We start from the raw sequence: 25,301 nt of genomic DNA on the forward strand, positions 1-25,301 counted from the left end.
CCAGACTGACGACAAACTGGGGTTTATTTGTCACACCTTTGTAAATGGGACACAGACTGAGCTCACAGCCTTCAGGCAAAAAATATGTACAGCTCATCAGTATCAGAGACTACACACACACACACACACACCTACACACACGCTCTCTCATACTGTGGACACACAACTTTGGTGGCATAATTCACTTCCAAGAAGAGATATTTAAACAGAAGCACAAAGTAGTGGCTCCCTGTTACTGATCCTGTAGTGGTAACAAAGCATCCTGTAGGCCACGATCCATCAAATTCAACAACAGGGCATCGGCTAAAAAGCAGTAAAAATAGGCCCACAGCAGCATTTAGCGGATATGAGTAATGACAACATGCTTGCACATGCACCCTGCACTGCACAGACTCTCGTTATCTCAGAGGCTCGCCATTCATTGTAGCCACTGGCAAGAAGTGCATTTTCAGCTCATTCGGCACATTAACAAAATGCTGGAAGAGGAGCAGAAAATTTTCACCGGCTGTATGCAAATAAATGCCAAACAAAGGTATTTTTGAGCAAATGAAGAAGAGCTAAAATCAGATTTTAGTAGACGTAAATTCACTGTGGTACCTTTTAAAGGAGTTTTATGGATGGATACCTGGTAATATTAAAGGTAATATTAAAGAAATGTAATGATCATTCACACACCGAAACACACCATCGCATAATAAAAAACAATATCCATGTTCAAAAATCTAAACATCACCAAGAACCTACGTTTCATTACAAAATATGTCGCAGCAAACACCCTGACATTAACTCCAAAAAGTTTAGCACTGCATTTATAAATTAGATACACTGATTATTAAATTATGTGTTTATATCTTATATGTTAGGACCACAGCGAGGGGCTCAAAGTGGGAGAATGGATAGTTTCAGAGGAAAAAAAAACACCCTCCAGGAAAACAAACTATACAAAAGCACCAAACTGAAGATTAATGTACAGCCAGAGTTGCCACTAACGCTTGATAACCATGTTCAAATTCTGGAGGTCTCACTGTCGTTAGGGAGAGAAGCAGCAGGTGGCGCTGGGGCACATCACTGCTCTTTGTCGTGCATCTGCTGCTGCATCTTGTTCAGCATCTCCTGCATCCTCTTCAGCTGGAGACAGAGAGGAGAGCAGATTAAAAACTGTCTGTCACGCCTTTTATAGAACGTTTAAACATTAAACCAAGATGGCGGCATTCAGATCACATGATACTAAAAAAATAACCTTTTCAAAACAGATTAAAAACAGCCGCGGATTTAAATATTTTGCTGGGGCACTTTGGTTCTTTGTTGATTGTTTTATACAGCAGACATTTTCACATCCGCAACAGAATCCAACAAAATTGTAACATGTTAAATCCTATTATGGCGCACATATATTCAATTACAAGACATAACAGCTTGTGTTTAATATCACCTGTAATCATATTTTTTAAAAACAACAACAAAAGTTGCTTGGTACCTCCTCATCTTTCATTTTTATCAGTTTCTCAGTGTCCACATCTGGAGTGGAGAGCGGCAGGATGGGGATCGGGCTCTCCATACGGTTGTCCTGAGCCAGTTTACTGAGAGATGAAGAAAATGGAGAGAACAATCTGTAATCAGCAGCAGCTATTTAAGTTGTTTGCTACACATTCGCACTTGCTCACGCTTTCATTCCTCACCCACCTGGTCATCTCCTGTATGCACTGCGCTCTGTAGTTTTCATAGTGGACGTCGCAGGTTACGTCTTTGAGGTCGTGCATGTGGGAACGAATCAGCATGTTCCTCAGTTTCACAAAGTCACAGTGCGATTGGTTTTCCACTGTGCAAAGAAGTACGCATCATTAACTTTATTAATCCAGTCAAGACATGCAAACTATTTCTAATTTGGAGTCAGGCTGAATAAAGCTGAACAGACATGGAATATATGAGTATGCATACCTTCGACGATCCCCCAGGGGTAAAGTCTTCCCCTCACTCTTTGTCCACGAGCCTCCACCACTGTGTTACTGCCAATCACAGCGAACGGGGTGCACTCCTGCAGAAGGAGACGCGAGGAAAGGTTGTTATTTCAACCCCTCTCTGCTCCGAGAAAGCTGTCTGAGCATGCTGGTTCACACTGACAGAGTTATACACGCTCACGAAAGACCCCTGAGCTGCTCAAGACAACTGTGACTCTATTTGTTGAGACAGGTAAAAGACTGTTAGCTGTTTATTTTCTCTGCACTGACTTTCTCAGCTGATCGGTGAGTTCATGCTCCAAGCCCGCACCTATCTCCCCTGAGCTGCTGCTGCACTTTAATTTAAAAGGAAAGTAAATGTTTAGGAGCCCAAAATTCCACAGAAACACACTTGGGCCTCATTCCATTAAGTCATGCAGGTAAATTTAGGTTAATGAACTTACATTTTAAAGGAGATTAGGTGTGTTTTTCCTTATTTTCATTTAGTATATGTGCAAGTAATCCAAGCTTCAGACTCTTTTAAACACCCTGTTTCAGATGTTTTTTCTACTCTTGGCTGTGTATTATGTCAATAATAGAGGATACTTCAAGCTGCAGGTGTGAGCACAGCATCCCACCACATACTTACTGTTCAAACATGTGCTTGTGAGGGGCAGCCAATCAGAGATAAGCTGTCTTAACGGGAGGATGGTCTTAAAGGTAAGGGAGCTAAAATGAGTTGTTTAAGACTGAACTTTAAACCGTATTACAACATGGTGGAAGAGAGGAGAAGAAAGGCCCCTTTAATCAATCTGTCTCCGAGTTTTATGTATACACCGTATATATCATTCACTTCAGATACTTTCTGCCAGCTGAAGGCTTCTCTGTATCACAGGTTTTGCTCAGCTTTCCAAAACGCACCATCCAACTATCACACCCACTTCAAAGTCTGGCAGCATCTCTAGATCCATCTCCATTTTCTTCACAAAACAGCTTTTATCATTTTCCATCATGCTGTGGAGATCTTTCTGAAATGTGCTCCTGTGTCCTTGTTTGAATCATTTAATACGACCTATTTTAACAGTTACAGTTTATTAAAAACAAAGACACAAAACATTGCTGTGAGCAGCTTTCACAAGCACTTCCAACCTGCCAGCTTAACAAGTGCAGATTATCCAGAGGAGCTGAGATATAAATTCTGATGCAGCTCAGCCTTTTAGCTGCTTTAAGGAGGAAAAACAAAACTCCATTCACTTCCACCGAATGCAATGGAGGTCCAAGATTTAGAGGCAAATACCTTCAAGTCCTGCTACATGTATCTTAAATTTGGTTTGCATGCTTACAAATTTCCAATAGCCACCAGAGTCAGGGACGGTTGCCTGCCGTCACATCTTTTCTTGGTGGTGTTCAACTGGGTCACTAGAACAACTTATGTCAGGTCTGGAGGACCTAGAGTTTGCAGATGTATGTCTAAAAAGTGTTTAAAGAGCGGCAAGAATAGGTTGAGGGACAGGCAGTGAAGGACGTCAATGAATTCATCTGGCTTCAAAGCAAAATCAGCACTTCAGGAAGTACAGAGGTTGACGTCAAAGCCCAGTCTTTCTAGTGCTTCGATAGAATGACAAACGAAGACCTGCGCAAGTGGGCAAACTCTAAGCTTAAGTCCAAGTCATGAGAAGGACATGGTAATAGTCTGGACACACCTCGTGGAAGAAACAGTCAAATGTCACTCGACAATCTCTTGACTGGAACCCAAAAGAGACTAAGAAGAGGGCGCTGCAAGCAAACATTGAGGTGAAGCCTCATGTATGAACTAAAAGCTGGCAGTCACAAATAGAAAATTGCCAAAATAACAGCCAGAGAGGTGAAGACTGTCAAAGCCCGTCCTCCTCAAGGAGTGAAGATTATGCTAAACTAAACTAAGCATGCCTGTAAACCAGAATAGGCAAAGCTGAACAAACTAAACTAAACTACAAGTTATTTTCCCAGAGTTTTTAACTGCAATGAATAATCTTCCAGAGAACAAGAAGTTTGTTTAGTTTTAGAGTAAGTGACATACCAACTGTTAACTGAGCATATTCCATCTATTAAGGAACACTGTGACAGTGTGTTGAAAGATCTGGAAAGACCTCATGTTTGTTTTAAACCATAAAGTTCAAATAGAGGTAATAATTCAATAAAAGGTTACCGTTACACTATTCACTAAAACCACTGTTGGTGGTCTGCTCCACTCTGCATGGATGAAAGCCATATGGTTTGCATTTTTTTCTCCATGCATTTGTTAAATAAGAAGTGCGATGATCTGAATCTGTAACCACAGGTACAGTAAGTCAGTAACTCACAGGTATGTGAGTCCCCAGACTCACCTTCAGCTCTTTGTCCAGCTGTTTAAACTCCTCATCCTCGTCAGAGTCGCATTCAGGGAACTGGTACACTTTGATCCCAAACTTGTCTATTTCCTCTCTTATCTAATCACACACACACACACACACACACACACACACACACACACACACACACACACACACACACACACACACACACACACACACACACAAAGAGAGATCATATTTCATTCAACAGCCTGCAAAGCAAACATCTTGATTTTGCTGCGGAGCTCTTTGACTCACTCTGTCTTTAAGCTTTTTTATCTCGTTGGGCGTGAGGCAGTCGGCTTTTGCGATGAGTGGAATAATGTTCACTTTTTCATGTAGAGCCTTCATAAACTCAACGTCCACCGGACGAAGCCTGCGCAGGGAAAACGAGAGAGCAGGAGACTCAAAATCGTGGTTTTAATCATGACTTCTTTGTGTACGCAGGTGTGTGTGTGTGTGTGTGTGTGTGTGTGTGTGTGTGTGTGTGTGTGTGTGTGTGTGTGTGTGTGTGTGTGTGTGTGTGTGTGTGTGTGTGTGCGTGCGTGTTATTACCCATGCCCAAATGGAGGGATGAAGTAGAGGCAGCAGTGTACTCTGTTATCCTGGATGTTCTTTCTGTTCAACCCGCTCTCATCCCTGAAATATTGCTCGAACTGCTGATCTATGTAGTCTGTGATCGGCTTCCAGCTGGGACAAAAAAGACACCATAGACCACGTTAGCTGCTCTTGCGAGGTCCCGGGAATTCAGTCAAGCAGTCTGAATCGGACACAAGCAGATGAGCGAGTGTTTTACGCTCACCATTCATTGTTGTTCACAGCATCTCCAAACCCTGGCGTGTCCACAATTGTCAGCTTAAGCTTCACTCCTTTTTCCTCGATGTCCACGGTGTGTTTGATGATCTCCACAGTTTGATTAATGCGTTCTGCAACGTAACAGCAATGAGGAGGAGAAGACAACTGAAGTAGGAGGTCAGCGAAAGTGTACAAGAGCCCGATCAACAACTCATTAAAATGAGCTAACACTTCTTTTTTTTTAACCTTTCAAAAACCAAGAACTATAAAAAGAAACTAAGCAGTAACTTTGTATTGTTCATTAAAGATATTTATTAGAAACTGTACTTATTTTTATGAATGAAAATATTTATGGCAGAAAAAGAACTACGGCTACGTCTCCAAGTCATGAGCTCTCTCTTCCCTCTGTGTGTTTTAACTACATGTAAACGATAAATAGACTTGTTCTTATATAGCACTTTTTGACTGTACTTTAGCACTTAAAGCACTTTATACAACATGTGTCATTCACACAAGGACATTTTTCTATGTGTAAGTGCTTTCTTACTAACGTTCACACTCCAATGAACACATCCAGAGCGACGTGTGGTTCAGTATTTTGCCCACGGCCGCTTTCAAATCAGACTGAATCAGCCAAAAATGGAACGATGGGCATGAGCACGAGTACCCTTATAATTGGGGTGCTATTAAAACAGCTGGCACTCATTCAGCTGTGCTCCCTTGTGTGCAGTTTGTCCTGCTGCCATCAGATTACGGAGAGGTTACTCATCACTGGGACGCTTGTATATAACTTAGAGTACCCAGAGTTTGTGGTCTGCTGACTGATGGCTGTTAAACCTGAGTAATGTAACTGGCCTGTGTGAGTCCATCTGAGACAGGGAGAGGAAGTAATTGTTGACACATTTAAACACTTTGTTAGACACACTAGTTTTAGGGGTGCTACTCACTACTATAGTTTTATGTTGAAGAGGCAGGCCAGCAAGTTTAGGACTTTATTTCTTTGGCCGCTGTTAAGTAGAACAGCTTGTAGGCTTCATCTAGAGATTGCTTTGTGTTTTATTTATTTCTAAACTACTCCATCTGGTTGGTTAATGCGACCTCACTTTCCACCGTCTGCTGGGGTTGTGTTATGGCCCCTCAGCCTCTATAGCTACTTCCAGGTTTTGGTGGCTGCTTGGATCAGGGAAACAACCTTAGCAATCATTCTCTCTCTTTCAGGCTGTTTGGATTTGTTTGAACTTGTTGTTCTTTAGCTTTTGATTTATTTTTTGATCTATCCACACATATCAGTCATGACATATTTGACGTTGGGAAGCGTGGTCTCTATATTTTCTGACAGATGTGACCAAAAGTTAAGTCTGTCATATTCATATGTTGTTGTTGCACCCAATAAAAAAAACTAAGAATAATTAAAATAAATGAACACACATGGGGAATTAAAGGTGGGGCTTTTAAAGGTTGCATTAAGTATTCAGCAAGCAGTGGATTCATTATGACTGCTGCACAGAGATAATAAAGAGACCAAGGACTCACCCTCAGCGTTCAGTAGCTTCCTGTCTTTGTAGAGATCTGTGAGGAACAGGCTGTTAACAAGAGTGGATTTTCCCATACCGGACTCTCCTGCAGGTCAGACACAAACACACACACACACACACACACACACACACACACACACACACACACACACACACACACACACACACACACACACACACACACACACACAGATAGTTATCCTGTGTGTATATTTAATTATGAGATATTAATAAAATGAACTCAGCTGCTAATTTACTAATGTAGTCCTGCAATAAATCCATCCGCCATGATGACTTTATCAATGAGAATAGGCAAAATATTAGAAACAGCTAAATGACTCTAAAAACAACTCAAGCAAAAACTGGTCCATGTGTGCCTAAATTTGTTTTAGCTAAGTGCACCTATTAAATAGGCAGCTGAGTGTAAATTAGGCAAGATTCAGCATGAAACGCACCTGCCACCATCAGCGTGAAGTCGAAGCCTTTCTTCACAGACTTCCTGTGGACCTGGTTAGGCAGAGTTGCAAAGCCCACATACTGTTTCTCCTGGAACACAAAGAAAAGGAGACAGAGGTGTTCAGTGTGTTTATGTTGCACTTTATCTCATCATACGGCAGCTGTCAGGTGTGTTGTGACATCTGCCGGTGTCTGAGCTGTAAGTCTCATCATCAGCCCAGAGATGAAACACAGATGTGTTTCTGCAATATAAGAAAAAATCTTGGCAGAATCATCAATCGTGAAAATAATTATTGTCTTGATAAATTATTTATCTGCTTGGTCACTCAAAAGTATAAAAAACAAATGCTTGTTTAATTTCCCAAAGCCTCTTCAAAATTCCCATTTCGTGTCACCATCAGGATAATCTAAATCCACTAAGCTTAATTTAAGAGGGCAAAGGATCTGCAGTAGAAGGCAACTATTGTTAAATTTAAGTGTGTGTTCTATACTTTTGTACATGTACACAAACAGATATTGTATTTTTCAGTTGTTGTGTTGCCCTTGGGGCTCTGGCACATTCACCCTTGTGTTTTATCATTATTAAACTGCTCTTTTGAGTTTTGTTTTATTAATTATTAGCTAAATTTAGTCTTAATTTTGGTCTTATTTTTTTTAGTTTAGTACCGTCAGTTTACCCACTGTATGGCTGCGATTTCTCCCTGTTTGGTTTGGTTTTGCTCAGGCTCCCATATTTGTGTTCAGTTTTGTAAGCAATTATTTCTTTTTAAGTTTTAATAATTCTTCAAGCTGGTGCAGCTTTGCGTCCATCTTATATGTTGGATTTCCCTCAGCCATGGACTAAACAGTAATATATGAGTTATTTTATCAGTAAAGTGGCTGCTTGGGTTAGTGTGTGTTTTTATAACACACTGTCATGTGTAAGCCAATATGGCTTAAGGGGCTTCATCAGTTACCCAGCAGTAAATACAACATTTAAAATTAGCTCCAGTAAAGCGATGTGCATGATGTGTAGTGATTAACACATTTGCCTTACATGTGAAAGATCCTGGTTCGAGACCAGGCGGACGACACAAACCCAGGTGCAGGGGTCACAAGCTAGTGCCGAACCCAAGCCGAGATAAATGGAAGGGTTGTGTCAGGAAGAGGATCTGGTGAAAAATCTGTGCCAAATCAAATATGGGGATTCATTATGTGTGGCGATCCCTTTGGTAATAACGAAGGAGCCAAAAGTATTGTGAGAAACGGGCGTGAAAACCTTTGAATTCAAGTGTTTTTAGTCCCTTTTTCACAGGTGTATAAGATAGACAGACTGCTTTGACAAACATGGATGTGAAAGAATGGGTCACTCTAAAGACCAAACTGAATTCCAGCATGGCACTATAGGCAGGAGGTCAGTTTGTGACACTTCTTCCCTCATAGACTTTCAGCTGATTGTGGAATTTTATTGCAAAGTAAAATTGGTTAGGAGCCACAGCAACACGGCCTGCTCTGGCATTAACATCAGCACAGAAACTGTGTACCAGGAGCTTCATGGCCAAGCAGCTCCTGTAGCTGCAATATGTAGGCTGCCCAGAGTTTTACCAGAAATATTTTAGTTGAAAAACAGTTTAAATAATGAACTAATCCAAAAAAATCAACAACTGACTTTCTATTATTTGACTAACCGAATAATTGATCAGTTGTTTCAGGCCTACAATAAAACACCAAAAAGCAAAAGGTCAAAAACAGACAACTGTAAGAGAGCGCTGAGGGAGTGTAATGTGAAGACAAAATGGATCTGGCAGAGGCAATAAAATCGCCACAACAGACGGACGAGGTCTATAATACAGAAAATCTACAACTGCACGGAAAAAACACGTGCAGCTGAGAATAACCAGCGTCTCAGAGTTTCCACTAAATCTCTCAGAGAAACACAAAGAGAGCCACGGGCTACCAGGCTCTTGCTGTAACGCACAGCAGTGACTCCAGTATCCCGCTGCATCTCAACGTCATCTTTACACCACAGTACAACACGCTGACATGTGTGGACATAAATACACACTCGAGGCCCGCGGAGAGCATTCACGCACGGACAGAAGCTGCATTCAAAGGACCTGAAAAGCTCTTTTTTACTCTGCAAACACACGAGCCAAACACACAGTCAGTGTACTCATACGCTGTCATAACTTGTCATAGGCATTTCCGAACCCCCCCCTCGGGTGAGGATCTCATTTATAAAAACACGCACACACACACACACACACACACACACACACACATAAAAGAAAACCCACAAGCTGCGCAATAAGACAAGACACTTGCCAAAGAGCCAGAGGTGTAAGAATGAGAGAACTGCTGAGAAAGCTGCACATAAATCATTGAGTAATCTCAGCTGCAAACCTGAAGCTATGTAGAAAAATTGCAAATGGAAACTGAACTCAAACAAATCCACAGAAAGCAGCAAAAACAGCAAACAGATGCTGACACAGGGTCTACAGGTGTGGGGGTATTTCTAAACTCATCCCGAGCTATCTGCTGCTATTTTTCACTTAATATCTCTGTAACTTTCTGATTTCTTTTCCCAGTCTTTGGCTTTTCTTCACACATTTCTTACCATAAATCCAACTCTTTACCTTCTGTCTGGCAGTTCTCACTCGTGGGCACAGCAGCCGTTCCACCAGTTTTTCTTGCAGCATGATGGCATCCATCCTAAACCGCTCCGACACTGACGGACCAAAATAGCCGCTGGTCTCAGAAAGTTAAAAAACAGCCCAGCGGGGAGGCGGAAAAGCAAATTTGAACGCTCTAGACCTTGATAGCTCTGTCTGTAACACACTCCTCCTGTTTATGAGCTTTAAATGTGTTCCTCCTGCTCTCCTCTTGACTCCCTTTCTTTTCTTTTCTCCTTTGTTTCTTTATTTCTTTCTCTTCTCTGCCCTACAGCGGTCTTACACTCCCTGCTCAGACAGGTATGGAGGAATTCTCGCTGAGAAAGAGAGAGAGAGAGGGAGCGAGAGAGAAGTGGCAATTTGAGGGAGGAAACAAGGGAGGGATGGAAGGAACGAAGGTCTAAAAGAAACTCATTCATTCGGCCTGTATTCCCTCCCCCAGCTTCAACAGTACAAAAATAAATCCTTACACTGAGAGAAATGACTAACAGCTCACAGGGAGAGAGACAGAGGGGAGAGAAAGTGTACTATATCGTAAGATAAAGAAAAATAAAAGAACTTGTTTGAACTTGGCAGTGACAAAAGTTGCAGTGCAAACAAATGATAGCTGCGAGTTCGGGCCTGCAGAGTAACACAATCAGATGATCGAGCCACTTGTCAGTCAAGTGAAAGCTCTGTATCTGCTGCCTTTGCTATTAGCCGAGGCATCTGTGTTTTACTGCAGGTTTGCAGTGACAGTCGGTGACGGAAGAGGACCAATACAACGAGTAACGGTTTTACATTATGATTAAATATTCTGCATTCAAACTCATACGTAAGTGCAGTGGTTACAGCAAAATTAGATAGATAGATAAATATTAGATAAAAGCACTCCAAAAAACACACTTGTGACTGATATTTCTACATCATTCACTCAGTATTTGAATATTTTACTGGTCTGACGAGTCATGAGGTGAAAGTTTTACTACATAAATGTGCAGTCTACCTTTTTAAAAACAAAAAACTTGTTGAGTTAGGCTAAAGTGAACTTTTTATAAGGATTCAAATCCAAATGTTGCCATGAGGGAGTCACTGTGATTTTGATGCCTGGCCTGTCAGACCCTTCATGCGTGTTTTTCCCTGGCTCTCTTTACACATGTTTCTTCTACCTACTCTGAGCCAGCTGAGTAAAGAGTACAGTGAAGCAGCTCTATCGGTAAAATAACAATACAAGAAATGACATTTGATAAGAATCTTGCATATTTTTATATTTTAAATTGTATTTTGCAAGTAGCACAGCAGTAACTTAACTACAAGACTTTAAATTAACAAACAGAAGACCGGTTAAATGCAGTTAGCAGTGGTTATGTGTGTGTTTTCAAGCACTAGAGTAGCATTAGAGAGATTCAAAAACACTGGAAACACTCAGAGAAAATTCATGTTTGGGAAAGTCCAACTCCTGACCTTAAACCTGCTGAATAACCAAAAGGGCAGTGCAATAAGGACCAAGTCTTTTTCTGCAAAGAGGAATTTAAAGGTTTTACTTCAGACCGAAGGACAAACAGCAGCACTGTAATTAAATCATTTTTAACCACTGTGTTCTACAAAAATCACATTTTATAATCAATCAGTGCAGATTCCCTGGTAACTCTGAAGGTTGGTGCAGTTTGAAGTTCATGTGCATCGTGTAAAAGCACATAAAAATATAAAACGCAGACATAACCAGATTCATTATCTGCCTTTATTCTAAGGACAGCAAGCCAGCTTCTCGCAGTGGCTTCACATTTACTGTACACACACACACACACACACACATACACACACACACACAAGTGATATCAGAGTTCTGATCTCTTATCAAGAAAGGCCCCCAAACCCCCCAAACTGTCACATGCTGTGTACTTTAAATAATTCAGGTTTATTTTTTAGGTCAGTGAATATGCTGTATACCCACGGTGTGATTTTCAGCAGGAACATGCACATACTTATGAGCTGCTGCTACAAACTGCCGGTCTGGACTGAAATAAGAAGGATGTAAAGAAATCACTGGGCACTGTAGGAGTGTGTCTGTATTTCTGTGTGTGTGTATTTGTGTGTGGAGATAAACGAGGTACATTTCATGGCAGAGGCTGGACTCGATTGATTCCAGATGTGACTGTGGTGTGTGTATGTCAGCGTACGATGGGATGGGTGTGTTCGACTTGTGCATGACGTGGGCAGCAGAGCTAAAATGCTCTTTCAAATAACAGAAGCTAGGCTTTTAAAGACAAATACTGTTTTTTTCCCCTGAAAAGGAATGCCTCGCAGTGACGCCACGTATGGCGTGTGAGCACCTCGCTCCATGCCACAGGAGGGAGACAGAGGACTGAACTGGGATAAAAAGTTAATGGTTTCAGCTTCTTGGTAAGTTTTCTCAGCTGAGAGGAAGCAAATTGAAACGTCACAAATGGCAGATGAAAAGTTTACGGTCATTGTAGACAGAGAGAGTGTGTGTGTGTGTGTGTGTGTGTGTGTGTGTGTGTGTGTGTGTGTGTGTGTGTGTGTGTGTGTAGGGCAGAGGGAGGCCCAATCAGAATAAAAGAAAGGAACAGATGTCTTGAAATGCTCTTACAATAGCCAGCCCCCCCCCACCAGCTAAACCCCCCACCGTCAGTTTTCACAATGGCCAGCTGTCCCTTTCTCTCTCTTTCTGTTTCTCTCTCTCTCACACACACACACGCAGACTCTGCTGATGTCACTTCACAAAATATTCATTTAAACTTCTTGCTTTATTGATTGCTGAGTAAAGTCAAAGGTCTTGTATAATCTTTTCTTTCATGTGCTCATCTTAAGGCTTGCTGCCGCTTGAACTTCATGAGTAAAACCTAATAAACACTTTAACTGAATATTACAAAGAAGATTCACAAGTTAAACGGAGTCCATCCGAAGCCACAGTATTAGCTTTATTTAAAAGGCAAAAAAAACAGAACTTGTATTAAAAATATGACTGAGGTCAAAAATATCAGCGTTTATTTTGAGACGGTATGCTCAGATATTCTCACTAACAAGTCTTGACAACCAGGTAATAAAGAAAAAAATCAAAAAGCATTCACATCTTTAAAAAAAAGACTGTTTTGGACCGAAATAAAGTGTTACGCATAGAGTTATTGCCTAAGATGACTTAGACCTCAGAGAACATCAACATCCGTGTATCCTCCCTATGGAAGCGCAGATGAATATGGTTATATATGATTTTTTTTTTTAAAAGCTTACCCTTGATAATCCAAAGGCAGTGATGATGTCTGTAAATTGAATGTCCTGCTAATTTTTCAGTTTTAGTAGTAAAACTGGGAAACATCTTTTGAATCTTCAGTTTAAAACCACAAATCTGAGAATATTTGGCATTTTTGCTGTTTATGTTTAATTCTTTTTAACTAACAAGAAGAAGAAACTTTTTGGCTGTCAGAATATTATTTCATGGGTCTAAAAAGGTTGTTTCTTTGCCAGTATGGTGGACGATCCAGAAATTAGCCACTCACTCAGCAGGCAGCGCTCAACTTCCTCCTCTCAGTCATACAAAGCTGTCTTTAAAGGAAGTAACTCTCAAAGGCTCACAGCAGTTATCTCCTCTGCCACACAAACACATGAAATCGCATGTCATCACTCTGGATGTGGCTGAAGGAGGGACAACAGTTGATGAGAAAACAGTTTTGCTGATGAAAACTTTAAAAATCTAAATTCATCATGAAAACTTTTTCAGACAGCAGAAACACAGATTTCTACCATCACATTTCAAGCTGCTTGTTTTTACAACATCATGATTATCCAGCATATGTGTGCAAATGAAGGCTGTAGCATCTTCCTACAGTACATACTGTAGGGCCGTTATTTATACCTTGAAGTAACAGATATGCAGCGGTCAAAAACCACTTATAAAAACAAAGCTTTAGAAGGTTTATTATGTTTAATAGGTTTTGAAACTATAAAATCCTTGGGAAAATATTTGCTGAGGTCAGATCATGAGGTGCAGTGGTTGGTTTCCTCACTGACTTCTGTACAACAGACTTCTTTTGAAACAAAAAGCCTCCCTGTTGGTCATGAGAAAAAAATGAAAGATTTAAGCCTCTTCTGGACAGATGTCACTTTTCAGTTATTCCAAACTTTTAAACAGAGAATGTTTAAACAGCAGTCAGTATAAAAGATCGACACACAAACCCACTGGCATGCCTGGAAATTTACCCTTTTTGCAAAATAAGAACTTTTATTTACTTTGACCTGAAAGAAGCGACTGAGTCCATAAACTCATAAGGAAACTGTTTACTGAGGTCACAGAGGAAAAGCAGTGAAGGCTATTTTCCCATAAACTTCTACAGAACCAGAAGTCTTTTTGCAAATCACCCTCTGGTGGTCATTTACTAAACTACAGGTTAGAAGCACTTCTGCACTGACGTATCCAAGCTAGCATGGGGCAGGAGGCGAGGGTACACCTTGGACAGATCACCAGCCTCTCACAGGACTAACACACACAGAGAGATAAGTAACTATTCACACTCTTAAATTCAAACCTATGACCAATTAATCTATAAATGCACTGATAAGTGAACTAAAGTAAAATCTTTATGTTTTTCAGTGGAGACTGAAGGTGGAAGGACCAAAGCACTGACCATAAATTATTGTAAAAATGTAGATAACAGATTTCCTAAGTTGTTAGAGAAAAAAGAGAGCGTGTATCCACTTAATTTCCACCCTTCTTGCTCAAAAATCTGACAGCATGCCATGATCTTGTGTAGTGGTAATAACCCGGCTTTAATTCATGTTGTGTGCTTCCAGCTTAAAGTAGCCAGACGGCTTGTGATGGAGCTGTGAAGAGTCGTGACCTTTACTGTTCACTCCTCTCCAGCTCCCAGCCATCCCGCTGACACTTTCAAGCCATTAACACTGAACGCTTCCTCTAGCACACTGCCTGCCGACCGGATGGTAGCCCAGTAAAGTGAGGCAAAGAGGGAGATGAGGAGTAGGAGGGGTGAGGGCGGGTGAGACAAAGGAAGAGGGGTGCAAAAAACAACATGAAGATGGACCCCCTCCCTCCTTTGTTTTGTCTCCGTGGAGATGCAAAGGCCAGCATGCCCCCGGCTATTTAGCATGCTAATCTGACAGCATGTAAATGCTCAGGCAGTGATAAAAATGTTTCAAGGACATTTGGCCGCGGTTGCCCAGTTTTAGTTTTAGCATCAGCTCATTCAAAGACAAATGAAACTTGGCTATAACCATATTTGGTAAGTAATCATGCTGAGGAATGTTGGAAACTGTGCATTATAATTAAGTAACTTCTGATGCTTCTATAATTTTCTTTTTGTCAAGAGATCCCATGAAAACACAAACCAACAAAGAAAATGTCTTTTTTTTGTACCATAGATGTATACAGATGTTAAAAACACACCAATTAGCCAAACATGTTGCACTGGTCCTCATATACATTTACAGGATTTCACCTGCTGTAAAGAGTCGCCGACAGACCTTTTCCACATGTTTGAGAAAAGCTGGTTAAAGAAATTACACTGTCCCATTAAAGCTATGTAGAACCACCTTTTAAAGGACTGAGTGTGCTGAGAAGGGTGAGAAGAGTCAGATTGTGTTGCTTTTGTTAACGATGAGAAGAAAATGCTGATATACTTGTTTTACGTATTAACTGACTGACTGCATTACAGTATATCCAATTATAGGTTACAGGTGGGATCCAACTTCCGGGGCAGAAATGTCAACGTCAAACTGTCAAAAGTTGCAGTTCGTCCAGTTGCCACTTGAGGCTGGCTCCTAAATTTAGTCAGAAGACTCCCGTGTTAGACTGTCCAACTTTACAGCATTAAACTGAAGTCATGGTTCAGCTGGGTACCGTGCTGTCAGTCCGGGATGGCCCGTCTGCCTGCAGAGGCGCTCTGTTGTCAGATGCAGGCAGTGTACAAAGTAACGACCTATAAAAGCAATGAAGTGTAAACCCTTTAAAAGAAAGTTTACAGCCTGATACAAGAGACAGTTTTGGCCTCAATATAGTTGAGGCAAAAACTTCATAACAACCCCACGAGGATGAGTTTTTTTTAAATATGTCAACGATCTGGATACTGACAGGGCTTCATTTTGGTGAGTGAAATTCCAGTATTTTATTAGTTTGTTTTTTTATTTAGCTTAAGGGTTCTCCTTGCTATGGGAGTGTCCCACTCTTTCATTTAAATAAGGTAACTCCTGGCTTCAATGAACTAGCATAGTTGTGGCCAAAATGAGTCCAAATCAGTGTCTGATGCCTTGGTGGTTACATTTAACTTTTATACACTTGTGGGATAACAAGCACACACTATTGTCCTCTTGGAATATTAGTTTATGCATGCTGTGATATTGATGAATAAAGTTTTCAGAGAAAAGTTTTAAGATTAGACTGGATTTGTTTCAAGCACACAGTCAAGTGCAGATGATTCTCCTCATTAGTTGTAGCCCTGGGAGCTGCAGGTGAAAAAAATCCTGTCAAAAGGCTGCGTTTTGGGGAACTGATTAACTGATGTCACTAAAGTGGAGTTTCAAGGTGAACACAGAGAGGAAGTGTCAAGGTGCTCAGACACATTGGAAAAGCACAAAGAGTCACTAAGATCCTCAAGCAAACTCAGCATGATCATGATCACATGATGTGATGCAAAACCACAAAGATGAATGAGCTGTGACCTTTTTTAATTGTTTCCAGGATAAAAAATAATCTTTCACGTACAGAAAAAAATGGAATTACACCACCACAAAAATAACCTCATACTTTAAATGGAATTAAATCATTTCAATGTTTTCACTAGCGAATAACTCCATTAACCGCATGTGGTTCATGACAGTATAATTAAGATATTTTTGATGTTTCGAGAAAGGTTACAAAATATTCTTACTGCCAAGGTCCTGATCCCCATTACCAAAGAAGTTAATCCCAAACATAACCAGGTCGACCGAATACTTTAAAAGATTTCTCTCAAAGACTCAAAGATATCTGGGTCAGCTTCCACTCACTGAGCTGTCCAAAAAATGAGCTGAGGCTGAGCTGTAGCTAAAACCCAGAGAGGAAAACTGACTGCACACACAAACACACACACATGCACACAGGCTAATGGATCACTGGCAGTACAGGCGTGTTTGCTGCATGAGAAAAATGAAAGTATGTGCATGAGAACTCACTGCAGGGCATAAACTCCTCAAACACCTGAACAACAACAGCGCAGGTAATAACTGTTACAGAGGGAAAATAACTTCCCGGAGCAGAAACACACCCAGGCTGCCTGATCTGTTTTTCAGGATCTAGATTATTCTCAGTTATCAAACATAATGGTTTACACACTCACCGGCCACTTTTTAGATACAGCTAGTACCAGTTTACTTCAGAACTGCCTTATTTCTTCATGCCAGGAGGTGGAAACATTGCTCAGAGATATGACTTGATTGCATCGCGCATCCATGATCTGCATCTGTGGCGATAAATCTAAAAATAATGATCAGTTATTACTAAGGAGCCCAAAGTGTGCCAAGACAATATATCCACCTCCATTACAACATGGTCACCAGCCTGCACTGTTGATACAAGGCAAGATGGATCCATGCTGCCATGTTTTTAACGACAATTTCTGACCGCACCATTTGAAATTCACAGCAAAAATCAAGAACAGGCAATCTTCCCAATCTTCTATTGTCCAGTTTTGGTGAACCTGCATGAATCACAGGCCTGCGAGATGCTCTTCTGTATGCCTTGGTGGTGGCAAGTGGTTTTTTTAGTTAAGTTTCCTCCTTATAGGCCTCAAAAAGGCGTTTTCACCAAGCGAACTGCTGCTTATGCCATCTTTTATATACAGTCTATGGCCATGGGCTACAGGTAGCTTAGTTTAACATGAGACTCTAACTGTAGAAAACATTTAAATTGGCACTGTCTAAAATTAACCTCAGCAGCTCTAAACTGATGCATGTGCACTGTTACATAACATGTGTTTAAGCTGTGTTATCGGCTTGATTATTTATTGGCTGGGAACAGTTCTTTTCTGAGCTGTTTGTAATTTGTCTGAGGCAATACAAAGTTTGGCACCGAACACAAGTAAAACCAGTATAATCGTTTCTATACTTGGCATGCAAAATATTTTAGTGAGCATTAGCGGTCTGGGTTGGTTTCGGTGGCAGTTAGGTTCTGTCAGGGTCAAGGTTACCTTATTTATACCTGTAGGTAAGTTTGCTTTACAGAAAAATGATAGCACACACACACACACACCTATTTAAACCTGACAGACACATATTTGGTAATTAGAGAAGATGAATCAAATAAAACAGTTCTTCTTGAGTTCAGTGATGGCAGCAGGGACAAACCTGTTTTTATAACGCTTGGTTCTGCATCTTGGAGCTAGAAACCTTCATCCCGAGGGAAGGAGCTGAAATTCGCCCCGTAGAGAATAGGAACCATTATTAAGAATTGATAAAGCCATCCGTTGTAACTATTTAGAGGACAGCAAGGCTCTGTGACAGAGGTCTGACTGAACCATGCCACCAGACAAAAAGATAAAACGGACTCAATAAAAGAGATAAGACTCCTCACACCACTGAACCAATCATCAGTGACTGGATCGTAGCTAGTTTCACCCTCTTTCAGTAAGCTGACAATAACAGAGTCATCTGTATATTTAATGATGGCCCTGTTTTCATATCTGCTCAGACACATGTTTGTATAGAGTATGAATAATCAGAACGATAAGACACACTGGGTCAGTCAGAGCCCCATTTATTCTGACTCTTTGTGACCTGTCAGTTAAAACATCTAAAATCCAGTCTACCAGGTTTTTCCTGATTTCAAACTGTTCTAAAACTCTTTTGATTAAAATATGGGGCTGTATTGTATTAAAAGCAGAAGAGAAATCGATGAACAGAAGTCTTGCAAAAGTCCCTTTACTCTCTAAATGTTTAAAAATCAGATTAAGTAGAGTCAAAAGCACGTCCTCCACTCCTCTATTGGGCCTATATGCAAATTGCATTGGATCCAGCTCATGTTCAGTTTCTTCCATAATCAATTTCTGATGATTTTTCCAAAGACTTTCATCGCGACTGAGATGAGGGCAAAAGGTCTGAAGTCATTTAGAACTTTTGGACGACTAGATTTAGGGACAGGAGCCACGACAGCTTCTTTTCAAAGAGAGGGCACAGGTTGTATTTGCAAGGATTGATTAAAAATAACCTGAAATATAGGACTCAGTTCTTTAGCACAAAATTTAGTTAGGCGGCCACTAATGTTATCAGGACCCTGGCGTTTATTCACATTAACTGTATGAAAGGCTTTTTGGTCATCGCTGAGCTCAATGATAAAGTGCTGAGTGTCTTTCAGTTTCTGTTTCAGTTCCAAAATATCCTTGCTAAAGTCAGAAGTACTAAAGCATGCAACATATTCCAGGTGTTTGCAGAATCTCTGTTTGAATTAAAACCATCTAAAATGGTCTGGCTGCTGCTCTGGGGATTTTGAAGCCCTGCTATGGTTTTCACACATGTCCAGACCCCAATTTTTTTGAATCAGATTTGCTTTCAAGAAAGTTTTTGTAACTCTGTTTTGCTTTCAGGATCTCGATTTTCAGGTCTTTGGTAGCTGACGGAAAATCAATCACCAAAGTCTGAAAGGCAGACTTTCAGACTTTCAGTCAGCCACCAAAGACCTGAAAGTCTGCTCGTCACCTGCAGACATTCAGGCCGAGAGAACTCTGGCTGGTGAATGAGGGGAAAAATGTGGTAGGAAAACAACACAATGAAAACCTCTCTGATGCTTTCTGTTTAATGACTGATAAAATCTGTGACGTTTGGGGCACAAAGTTTGTTTCTTTTACCGCTGAAGCTGGTGATTAGGAAAAAGTTTGAGAATCACTGCACTAGCCTTTGACCAAGGGACTATTTCCCTACATGTCAAATGGTTTCTTTTAGGGGAAAATGTTGTGCCCATATGATTAATAGAAGCTCAAGGCTTCATGCATCAGCTGCTCCCTCCTTTTCTTATCTGTTGAAGAGCTGCAGGAGGCTTAAATTTCCACGTTTAACACCCCGCTCGACCCCCCTCTCTGAGCTGCCTGCTCCTGCTCTGCAGCTGGTCCTCAGTGGGAGCAGCGAGGGTCCCATCTGTGGCAGCGAGAGGGTGTATGTTTACAGACAGAGGGAGCAGGTGAGAGAATTAAGTGAGATTGTGCCTGAAGTGAAGTGACACACATGCACACACATCTGACTCAACATCTGTTCACTGCTCACATCTCCTGCTCGGGGGGGGGGGGGGGGATCATGTGATCTCTGAGACTTTACTATGAAGAAAGTTCAACATATGCACTCTTTCTCTGTGTGAGCCGCCTCAACAAAACCTAAAACACCAATCAGAGATAACAGCGGTGGTTAGCAATTTTCTCCATTAACCCAGGCTTTCTGCTTCAGTCTTTGAGTGCTCTCACATAAAAGAGGGCAACTGGGTACTTACTCACTCAAACCAGAGGCATTATCAGATGCCTGAGGAAAGCGGGGAGGATCATCAAGGACTCCAGTCACCCCAGCCATAAACTGTTCAGACTACTTCCATCGGGAAGGAGGTTCTGCAGTATCCGGTCCCGAACCAGCAGACTGAGAGACAGCTTTTTCCACCAGGCCATCAGACTGCTGAACACGTCATAGACACCTCACCTTCACTACTTGAACTTCAACATTATGCACTCCACACTGTACATTAATGCCACTGTTTTGCACATGTCCAGCTACCAACCTCTGTATATTTTATATATTTTATTTTATTGTTTACTCTATTTAATTTGTAAAATATGTATACATACACACACACACACACACGTAGAAAAACATATTTAGTATACACATCCAGTAATGCATATACTCTTATATATTGTACATATATTTATTACTTTCAGATTTAGCCATTCTTATATTTTGCTTGTTTAACGTTATTGTATTTTTGCACAACTCTGTTGCTTGTGAAGCTCGCACACAAGAATTTCACTCGCATGTACTGTACCAGTGTACCTGCACATGTGACGTAACAATAAAAGTGATTTGATTTGATTTGATTTGATGGACGGGTGGTAAAGATCTATGACCCAGATATATATAATAGTGCATATATATATATACACACACACACACTCATATATATATATATATATATATATATATATATATATATATATATATATATATATATATATATCTTTATTGTAGGGGCAGCATGGTGGTTAGCACTGTTGCCTCACAGCAAGAAGGTCCTGAGTCAGGCTGAGGTCTTTCTGTGTGGAGTTTGCATGTTCTCCCCGTGTTTGCGTGGGTTCTCTCCGTGTACTCCGGCTTCCTCCCACATTCCAAAGACAGTGGGGATAGGTTAATTGGTAACTCTAAATTGCCCCTAGGTGTGAATGTGAATGCAAATGGTTGTCTGTCTCTATGTGCTAGCCCTGCGGCAGACTGGCGGCCTGTCCAGGGTGTACCCTGCCTCTCGCCCTAAAAGAGCTGGGATAGGCTCCAGCCCCGCACAACCCTGACAAGGAAAAGCGGAAGAAAATGGATGGATGAATGTTTATTGCACTACTTGGTGCTGCCGTTAGAGTGAAATAAAATGTATTGATTGAACATTCCTTGTGATAAACAGCCGACAAACGGACTGATTGATTTTCTAATCTGTGCTTTAGCAGCTGCAATTCCAGCTGTGCAGCAGATTACACCTCAACAGGCTACAACACACAAAATCTCTGTGTGCAAACTCATCCTGCACAATCAGGAGTTGAGTAATCAAACTTGGCAAACAGGAACATTTTTGGGCCTTGAAGATTCTTATTTACGTCAGGTATCATGACTTCATTGTGCTGCCCCGAGCAACCAGATACAAATGGGCTAAAATTATTTTTTTGTAGCATATATGCACTTACAACACGTTATAAAAGCATAATATGAGTTTAATTTTACGATAAAAACATGCATTTTATATCCACAAAACTTTCGTTATGTATGGTAGATCATCATCATTATCATCGTGTTGCCTAGCAACCACCCAACACCAAATCACAGACCATACAGAATACAGTAGCACTGGCATGTACCACCCTCCTATTCTCCCCTGCTGCTCCTGAGCCACAGTTACTCTGGGGCTCATCATGCCAGCATGTCTTCACTGATTAACAGCAAACTTCCAGGAACAGAAGCAAAACAGGACAAGCAATCATCAAAACATCAAAATCAGTCTAATGAACAAAACAGTGAACAGCTACTAGTGTGGGTCATGGTGAGACCGATTTACTAACTGATGTTTGAGCTCAAATCGGCGATACATCATCTATGTGTCACTCCATCAGGGTGACATCATCCAGCTGACTGCTGGTCAAACTGGGATTTTTTTTTCTTTTTTAATCTTTGATGAAAAAATGCTCAGTGAATATCCATCCACCTACCCACCCACCCACACACGCACACGCACACGCACACAGACTAATCACCACACAGGACTGTGAGTAGGTCAGATGGCGTCGTCCACTCCTTCATATTGGAGGAGTCATGAAAACTGATTTTTTTAAACTGTCTCCTGGCAACACACTATCACAGCCGAGGAAGTGAGCATTCAGGGTGACGTGAGGGGAACGTGGAAAGAGAAACACGAGAGTCGGATGGGAGTTTTCTAAAAATATTGATTTTAAGATTGATTATCAGTTACGGCTGTTTCTGCAGTTATGATCTCAGCATTAAGTCAGTCATACTGAGAAGGATTACTGTGCTTTCCAGCTCTCCCTCCTCTTCCTCCTCCTTCGCAGCATGAATGATCCAGAATAGGAGATATTTTTCTCATCAGGGTCAAAGTCAGCACAGAATGTGGGAGTGGAGAGTGAAGTGACAGCCAAAAGCAGAACTCACAAGGTGTAAAAACAGTGTAGTAATGAATATTTTTATCAAGAGGCTTTTTTTTTTTTTTTTTTTTACTGTTTATGCACATAACGTAAACCATCCTCATCCAGGTTTTCCTCATAGTCTGTGTTGGATCTGCAGTACCGATACCATGTGACCATCATGAATTTAACGACTGAACTGGATCCAATTGGGAATTTTTGGGAGAAGGCCACTCCAACCTGTTCAGCATTTTTCTACAGCACTGAGGAGGGTGGAGTGTGAGGAGGGTGGAGTGTGCAAAGGAGGGGGGGGGGGGGGGGGGGTGTAAAATGAAGATAGAAACCATCTCTGGTTTTGGTTTCAGGTGGTGGAACATAAACAAGCACATTTACACACATTCTATACTTCAGACGATATGCAGGTGTACTTTTACAAGTATTTTCTGGCCATCCTTGGGAGAATGGCGTGCTCTGTTTTGTTTGGATACCCTCCAATTTGCTATGATCATGCAGACAAGTCGTCATAATTATTACTCCAGAAGCATACCAATTGCACTGGAAAATAGTTTAATGTGAATAAATACACGTTCATGGTCCAATCTAGAAAGTGAAGTCTTTGACATCTGGGTTACTTAAACTGATTTTACATTTGTTACAGGAATTGGCACTGAAATGCAGTGAGACAGCATCAAAACACTCTATAAAAGCAGAGAGATGACAGAAAAACATAACCCTCTGAGAGTTATTGCTGTGCATAACTGTACCCTTAAATATAAGACCTCACTGATTCTTCCAAATCCGGGTCAAAGTATACATAAAAATAAAACTAAAACTAATAGTCTTACTTGAGTATAAATTTTCATTTGTTTCAGGGGGAACTCAGTAATAAGATAAACCCGATCTGCTTTAATGTCACCTGTGTGATGTTATATTACTCGGTTTTACTAAAACTACTAATTCAAGTTGCTGTTCTGAGTGAGGTGTTTCAACTTTGACTAGCAATCTAAACAGTAACACAATTACTGTTAATCAATTCAATCACAGGGACGGAGCCAAGGCTTGGCCTCCCCACATAACCAGTAATAAGAGCCTATTAGGGGGCTCTGAGCACAGTCCACACATACAGACAAAACTGGACTTAGGTAACTACTTTTTAAGCACATCTTTTTTCCTCTGACTGTTGTACCCAAAGAAACACATTTTAACAGTTTAGATCATTCATAATTAGTAATCATTTTATACTTCAAGTTGTTTTTCCAGTTACAAATTAAAACATAAGAGTTCCCCTGATGAAACTATACATGGCACTCATGCCCGAAAGACCAAATAATAATAATAAAAAAAATTAATATTTCACAAATGTTCATTTCTTGCAATGGGATACTTGAATTTTGTATAAGAAATAAATTGGGCTTTTTGCTGCATGTGGTTCCTGCTTTACTCACACACATGTGTAACCACGCAGTTACTCCTGCACTGTCACCTTACACTATCTTCAAAGAGGAAGAAGAGGAGGAGGGTCATCAGAGAGCCGACCTCCCCTGCAGGCTCATGTGGCAGCTGTTTTTAGCTGAACAATGGTCAGTAAAGGTTTACTAAAGGCAGCCAGCAGCGGCGACTGTATCCACGAGTCCTGCTGACGCAACGCTGACAATTAGGTCAGCCCATCGCCCGATTCAGTGACCGAAAAACCAGAATAAATGTGGAGGCAGCAGAGAGTCGTGGAGGAGAGGATGAGGAGGAAGGATGCTGCCTTTTGGGTAACATCACGTTGGCTGCTCGCCTCTTGTGGCGCCGGCCTGCTCCACATATGCGTCTAAAAATGACTCTACCCCCCCTCCTCTCAGTGTCAGTGTGGTGATCAGCTCAGCCTGTGATGGCACGGCTACCCTCAGAGCATCGTGCGATTATTAATCTGACGCGCACATGAGAAAAAAAAGCGAAAACAGGGATCTGAGAAGCAAATACTAGTGATGCTGCTGGAGCCGAGCTCTCCCAGTGCCAGAGCTCTTGCATCGTAAAACATCCTCAACCACAACAAATATCGCAAATAAATACAATAAATGATGATTCCTACCTCGATGCTGTCCTCTGTTAGCCATCATAGGATTGGATGAGAGGGGGTTGCAGGTGCAGGGATGCAGAGCGACGCCCAGAGAGACGGAAACATGGAGACATCACTGCACTGATCACATTTAAACCCAATCCGACGAATAAAAGCGAGAAAGCACGCTCACCTGTCTTTACCGGGATCCGGCTTTTGTACCTTATATTGGACGTCATGTTCACCGTTCTCCTCCCGAATTTCACCGAAGCGACGGCTCACAGACAGCGGACCCTCGCCTCCAAACCCCCGGACAGACAGGAGGAGGGCGGGCCGAGCTGACACGACACATGAAAACCACTCCTTCCTCCTCCTCCTCCTCCTCCTCACAGACTCAACCACTCAGCAGGAGGATGCTATGAGTGTCAAAACCTCAGTAATATCCGTTATTAAGTAACCCTCACTTCTCTGTGAGCCTTAAAGCTATTTTAGGCTACTTACGCTTGAAATCACTGGACCCAACACATGAACACATATTTACCTGATGAACCTACAAAAGTTTGCCTTGTTTTTAGTGTCTTCAATGAAACGATTCATATTTTTGTCTCGTTTAAGTTTTGTAACCTTTGTACCTTTTATTTATGTTTTATTTATTCA

The 25,301-nt window shown here is 41.2% G+C and overlaps 1 protein-coding gene across 2 annotated transcripts; it reads right to left on the reverse strand.

Annotated features, from left to right (window-relative positions):
• On the reverse strand, positions 1 to 24,957 carry sept5a (septin 5a). 2 transcript variants are annotated; one of them, XM_031727979.2, is made up of 12 exons: positions 24,838 to 24,957; positions 24,678 to 24,691; positions 7,095 to 7,185; positions 6,638 to 6,724; positions 5,112 to 5,235; positions 4,865 to 4,999; positions 4,568 to 4,685; positions 4,304 to 4,405; positions 1,939 to 2,035; positions 1,684 to 1,819; positions 1,478 to 1,580; positions 1 to 1,128 (listed from the first exon to the last, which is right to left on the reverse strand). In XM_031727979.2, exons 1-12 carry the CDS (start codon positions 24,881 to 24,883, stop codon positions 1,066 to 1,068), a joined length of 1,116 nt encoding a protein of 371 aa, XP_031583839.1. In that variant the 5' UTR covers positions 24,884 to 24,957; the 3' UTR covers positions 1 to 1,065. The 2 variants fall into 2 exon arrangements, with proteins under 2 accessions (XP_031583839.1, XP_031583838.1); XM_031727978.2 differs by lacking the exons at positions 24,678 to 24,691; positions 24,838 to 24,957 and adding an exon at positions 9,711 to 10,043.
• Between the last annotated feature and the right edge of the window lie 344 nt (positions 24,958 to 25,301).

Source organism: Oreochromis aureus, linkage group 12 (genome assembly GCF_013358895.1).
Source record: "Oreochromis aureus strain Israel breed Guangdong linkage group 12, ZZ_aureus, whole genome shotgun sequence".
Taxonomy (NCBI): domain Eukaryota; kingdom Metazoa; phylum Chordata; class Actinopteri; order Cichliformes; family Cichlidae; genus Oreochromis; species Oreochromis aureus.

Bases quoted from the DNA above. Each gene is read 5' to 3' on its own strand.
- sept5a (XM_031727978.2), bottom strand. From the start codon at position 9,785: ATGGATGCCATCATGCTGCAAGAAAAACTGGTGGAACGGCTGCTGTGC. The intron at 6,725-7,094 runs GTGCGTTTCATG...TCTGACCTGCAG, and splicing joins CTTCACGCTGATGGTGGCAG to GAGAGTCCGGTATGGGAAAA. The intron at 2,036-4,303 runs GTGAGTCTGGGG...CTCCTTCTGCAG, and splicing joins AGCTGGACAAAGAGCTGAAG to GAGTGCACCCCGTTCGCTGT.